The following is a 4,424-nucleotide window of genomic DNA, read 5'->3' on the forward strand; positions in this document are numbered from 1 at the left end:
AGGCTGTGGACGCAGCCGGGGGGCCCGGAAGTCAACATCATGTCGAGTCTGCACAAGAGCCGGTAAGGGCCCTCGGGGCGCTCCTGGACGGAGCCCCCTTTTCTGGGCAGAGCGAGCCCGCGCAGGCGCTGCCCGGCCTCGGGGGTGCCCACTTTGTAACCTCATTGCCTGGAGCCAGAGGAGAGACGCCTCTCTGCTCCACCCTGGACCCCTTCCCCCGGGTCTTCCTCATCCAGACCGCGAAGGTTCTCATCCCCTTTCTTTTTACCCCCTTCCCCCAGCCCTTCCTCCAAATGCGCCACATCACCCGTGCCCTTTTCTTCCTAGAAGCGCTAGAGGACCTGGATTATCCAGTCTGCCCTCTTCCCCCAGGCTGGATCCTGCAGCATCGGCGAAATTTTGCTTACTCTCAGTTTTCCTCCGGGGATTGTTTTTTTAAAGCCTTTTGTCCTTGCTTGAGGGCAGGCCCAGAGCGGTTTTAATGGTTACTTTCTTGAGCAAGGAGAGCTGCGGCCAAATTGCCCTCATCCGAAGACTGTAGATCAAGTTACCCCTGGCTCCTAAAATTGTTTGAGTTTGAGTAGTGGCGTGGCAGCCCCTGGTGAGCACGAAAGTGCCAGAGAAGTGCCAGCTCACTGTTAGAAGATGCTTGATTTTATGGTGCGCATTGGAGAGCCTCTAGACAAGAATATCCCTCATGAGACACCCATCTTTCCTGGGCTTAGAGGAAGAAGTGTGTAGCTCTCGGCCTCCCTAAAGCTTCAGGTTGGAGGCTGGTGGTGAGGGAGCTGGGAGCTGCAGGGTTGGTCACTAAGCTGATTGTCTTGGGGTTTGGTTGGCTTCATTTGCCTCTTTCTGACCTTTCTAGGATTGCAGATTTCCAAGATGTCCTGAAAGAGCCCTGGATTGCATTAGAGAAGCTGCGGGAACTCAGTTTTAGTGGTAAACGGCGACTCTGCGCTTTCTCTTTCCTTTTTTCTTTTCCCAGTACCGGGAATCTAACTCAGGACCTTGTGCTTGCCAGGCCGGCGCTGCACTGAGCTACATTCCCTCTCCCTCCCCAACCCTGCTCTTTTAAGGTTGTTCTGGAACAGTATTAACGGCTGAGGGCGAGGGGAGGATGCCTAGAGCCACATCTGCTCTGTTCTGGGGGTCAGGGTGACGCTTGGAGCCAGCTGCAGATTGAGTAGACACCTGTCGTCACGTCAGAGGAGTTTCCCAGAGGAGTGGAGGCCAAAGTTAAGCCTTAGGCCCAGAGCTGTGAGGTTCCCGAGTGTCTCTGGAAAGGGCTGAAGTCAGGAGAACGAGAATGGGAAGACCTTGTTTTTATTTTTTATTTTTGAGATGGTCTCGCTACTTAGTTCAGGCTGGCCTTGAAGATACAGTGATCTGATCCTCCTGCCTCAGCCTCCTGAATGCTGGGATCACAGGCTTGCCACACCTGGCTCAAGAACGGAAAGGCTTTGCGCCTGGGTCTAGCCTTTCCTCTTTTCTCAGCTGCCTTCTGTGTTAAGGGATTTCTATAGCCACCACGTGGATGCTTCCTGGTTTTCACCCAGGGTCAGAATCAATGCTGACTAAAGCACCAGTGATCTTTGGTTAATGGTAAATTCTGGCCTTGGAATGCCGACTTTTTAAGGAGCTGAACCTTGGCCATGTTTGACTTTGCCCTCTCTGGCACAGTTAATCTTATTCCAACACAGAGATAACCTGCTCTTTGGCTGTCTTTAAGGTATTTGTATTGTCTTCAGTGTTTCTGTAGCTTCTTGTCACTGCCTTAACTTTGTGTCTCTGCCAGCAAGGAGGTTAAGTTGTCCCCACCACCCCCATGTGGGTTTTGAATACACTAACTTGTGTTCCTAGTACTGGGAAAATCATTTGGCCACTGCTCTTGTACGGTTCCTGGATATTGCAGGAGACACTGGCCTTCCTGTTCTGGAGTAATAGTCTGCAGAACAACAAGCAGCATGTGGTTAGCGGTGAAGAAGCTGGGCGCAGCGGTGTATGCCTGTAGCTCTAGCACTGAGGGAAGCTGAGGCCGGAGGAACAAGAGTTCCTAGGCAATTTAGCAAGAACCTGTCTCAAAAAATCAATAGGGCTGGGGTAGTAGCTGAGTGGTAGAGCACTTCTGAGTTTGATTCCCAGTACACAAAAAAAGTGCAGGTTCTTGAGGCAGACCTGTGTTTCAATCCCTGATGCTGTCTTTTTTTTGGTACTGAGGATCAAACTCGGGATCTTGCGCTTGCTTGCGAGGCAGGCAGCAGAACCATTGAGCTAAATCCCCGGCCCCTGATGCTGTTAGAACAGTTTCTCCATCTGTAAAGTGCAAACCTGATGCTTATTTTTCCTACTTAAGAGGCTATTGGGAGGAGTGAATGAAGTGGCGTCTGTAAAGCACAAAGCATTTGGCCTCAGAGCTTAGTTTCTATTCCTCAGGGACTAACGGAATTCCTTCTGTGTGCTGTGCCCTGTACTAAGCCCTGGAAATAGGCAGATGTGGTTCTTGTTCTCCTGGGATGAACCCAGGGGTAGCGGTTGCACGCATTCAATTAAGACACAAACTATGTAATTCCAGTTGTGATGGTGTTAAGAGGAGGTCCCAGGACCTTTGCTGTTTACAATGGGAAACCTCATCAGGTTGGGCAGAGCTGGTGATTGGAAATGACGCCTCAGGGAAGGAATATCACGCATCAGAAGAAGGTGTGATCTTTATAAAAGAACATTCTAGAGCCAGGCATGGGGGCGCATGCCTGTAATTACAGCACGGAGAGGCTGAGGCAGGAAGAACTCTGGGAATTCGAGGCCAGCCAGTACTACGTAGCGAGTTCAGGGCCAGCCTGAACTACATAGCAACACCTTGTCTCAAAAAACAAAACAAACTCAAAACATTCCAGACGAGGGAGCTCAGGTCTGAGAGCTGGGGCCAGGGACAGAAATTACAGAGACTTAGCATCCAGTTTGGCCATCTGTTTGGTGGAAAATGATTCTTGAAGTACTTCTTGCCAACTGGCTCCAGGTGCCGGGCTGGGGGTGCTGGGGCCGGGTGGCGTGACCTCTGCCTGCTGTGTCCACAGGCATCCCCTGTGAGGGCGGACTGCGGTGCCTCTGCTGGAAGGTGGGTGTGCCTGGGCTGGGCTCCACGCTCTCCGGTCCCCGGGTCCTGCATGGGCTGCCGTGCTCTGGCCTCCCTCCTGCCCCGCACCTCCTCCTGCTTGTCTGAGGAAGCCAGCCTGGGAAGTCCTGGGTTTTCTGTCCTGTCGGTGTCCTCTCCAGGATGCCCTTGGGGATGGGCCACTGTATTGCCACTGAAGACGCCTAGTTCCTGGTGCACCCAGGGCCAGACGGGGTGGGTCCTCAAGGCACAAAGCACAGGCTCTGTGAAGCTCTGAGCAGAGGGGAGAGTCTGTGTGTGCGGGGAAGGGCTGGTCTGGATAAGGCGAGGGGAAGGGAGGCTGCCCGCGTGCAGGCCTGTGTCCCGGGCCTTGGCCCTCTTGTCTGCTCTGTGGCCTCCTTGGGCCCCTGGCCCGGGTGGGGCAGTCCCAGAGCTGTGCCGCTGTCCTCTGTGCAGATCCTTTTGAACTACCTTCCCGTGGAGAGAGCCTCATGGACAACCGTCCTGGCTAAACAGAGGTAAGATGAGGGCAGCTGTGGACGGGAGGGCCCGGGTTGGCAGAACGAGTCGGTCCGGGCATCACCCTGTCTCCTCCTCCTCACAGGGAGCTCTATGCCCAGTTCCTGAGGGAAATGATCATCCAGCCTGGCGTCGCCAAGGCCAACATGGGAGCGTCCAGGGAGGATGTGACCTTCGAGGACCACGTGCGTGTACAGAGCGGGCAGCCCTGCCAGCACCTCCTTTGTGTGTGGCGTCACCAGCCCCAGGCACAGGCTTGCTGCAGGAGCCCTTCCTGGCCTGACACACAGTAGCAAGCGTGCTGGGCAGCCCTGTGCCAGCGGCTCCTTGGCCCTTGGCCCTGTTCCTTGAGGCAGGGACTGCAGTCATGTAGTTGAGGAGTTGGGCTGGACAGGAGGGAGGCTAAACTGCTTGGCTGGCTCAGAGCAAGCCCCGTCCTGTCCGCCATCGCCGGGCTTCTCCCCAGATGCTGCTGAGAAGGGGCAGTGGAGGTGGCTGCTTCTGGACACTGGAGTCTGTGGCAGCGCTGCTGAATGAAGTTTGAAGAGGTGAAGTGATAGGGCCTTCACTCCCTCGTGGTCCCTCAGCCGGCATTTAGTGAGCACCTGCTACCTGCAGACTCGTGGAGCCGGAGCAGTGGGTGGACAGAATGGTTGAAGAACGGTCTGTGCCAGCCAGACACGGTGACGCACACCTGTGATCCCAGCACTGGGAAGGCTGAGGCAGGAGGATCATTGCAAGTTTGAGGCCAGCCTGGGCTGCATAGACCCTGTTGCCAAAAAAAAAAAAAAAA

The 4,424-nt window shown here is 54.6% G+C and overlaps 1 protein-coding gene across 3 annotated transcripts in view; it reads left to right on the plus strand.

The window, feature by feature from the left end:
• Window positions 1-6: 6 nt before the first annotated feature.
• The window catches only part of Tbc1d13 (TBC1 domain family member 13), a 14,217-nt gene continuing 9,799 nt past the window's right edge, over window positions 7-4,424 (plus strand). For all 3 annotated transcript variants that reach the window (XR_780872.3, XM_010627328.3, XM_010627329.3), the window contains exons 1-5: window positions 7-62; window positions 869-942; window positions 3,075-3,115; window positions 3,569-3,630; window positions 3,717-3,816. Coding sequence is in view for 2 of the 3 variants with exons in the window: in XM_010627328.3 (XP_010625630.1) it covers window positions 40-62; window positions 869-942; window positions 3,075-3,115; window positions 3,569-3,630; window positions 3,717-3,816 (300 nt within the window). In the remaining variant the exon portion in view is untranslated. The remainder of the gene's footprint in view (window positions 63-868; window positions 943-3,074; window positions 3,116-3,568; window positions 3,631-3,716; window positions 3,817-4,424) is intronic.

This window comes from Fukomys damarensis, unplaced genomic scaffold (genome assembly GCF_012274545.1).
Source record: "Fukomys damarensis isolate Sample0158 unplaced genomic scaffold, DMR_v1.0_HiC HiC_scaffold_36, whole genome shotgun sequence".
Taxonomy (NCBI): Eukaryota; Metazoa; Chordata; class Mammalia; order Rodentia; family Bathyergidae; genus Fukomys; species Fukomys damarensis.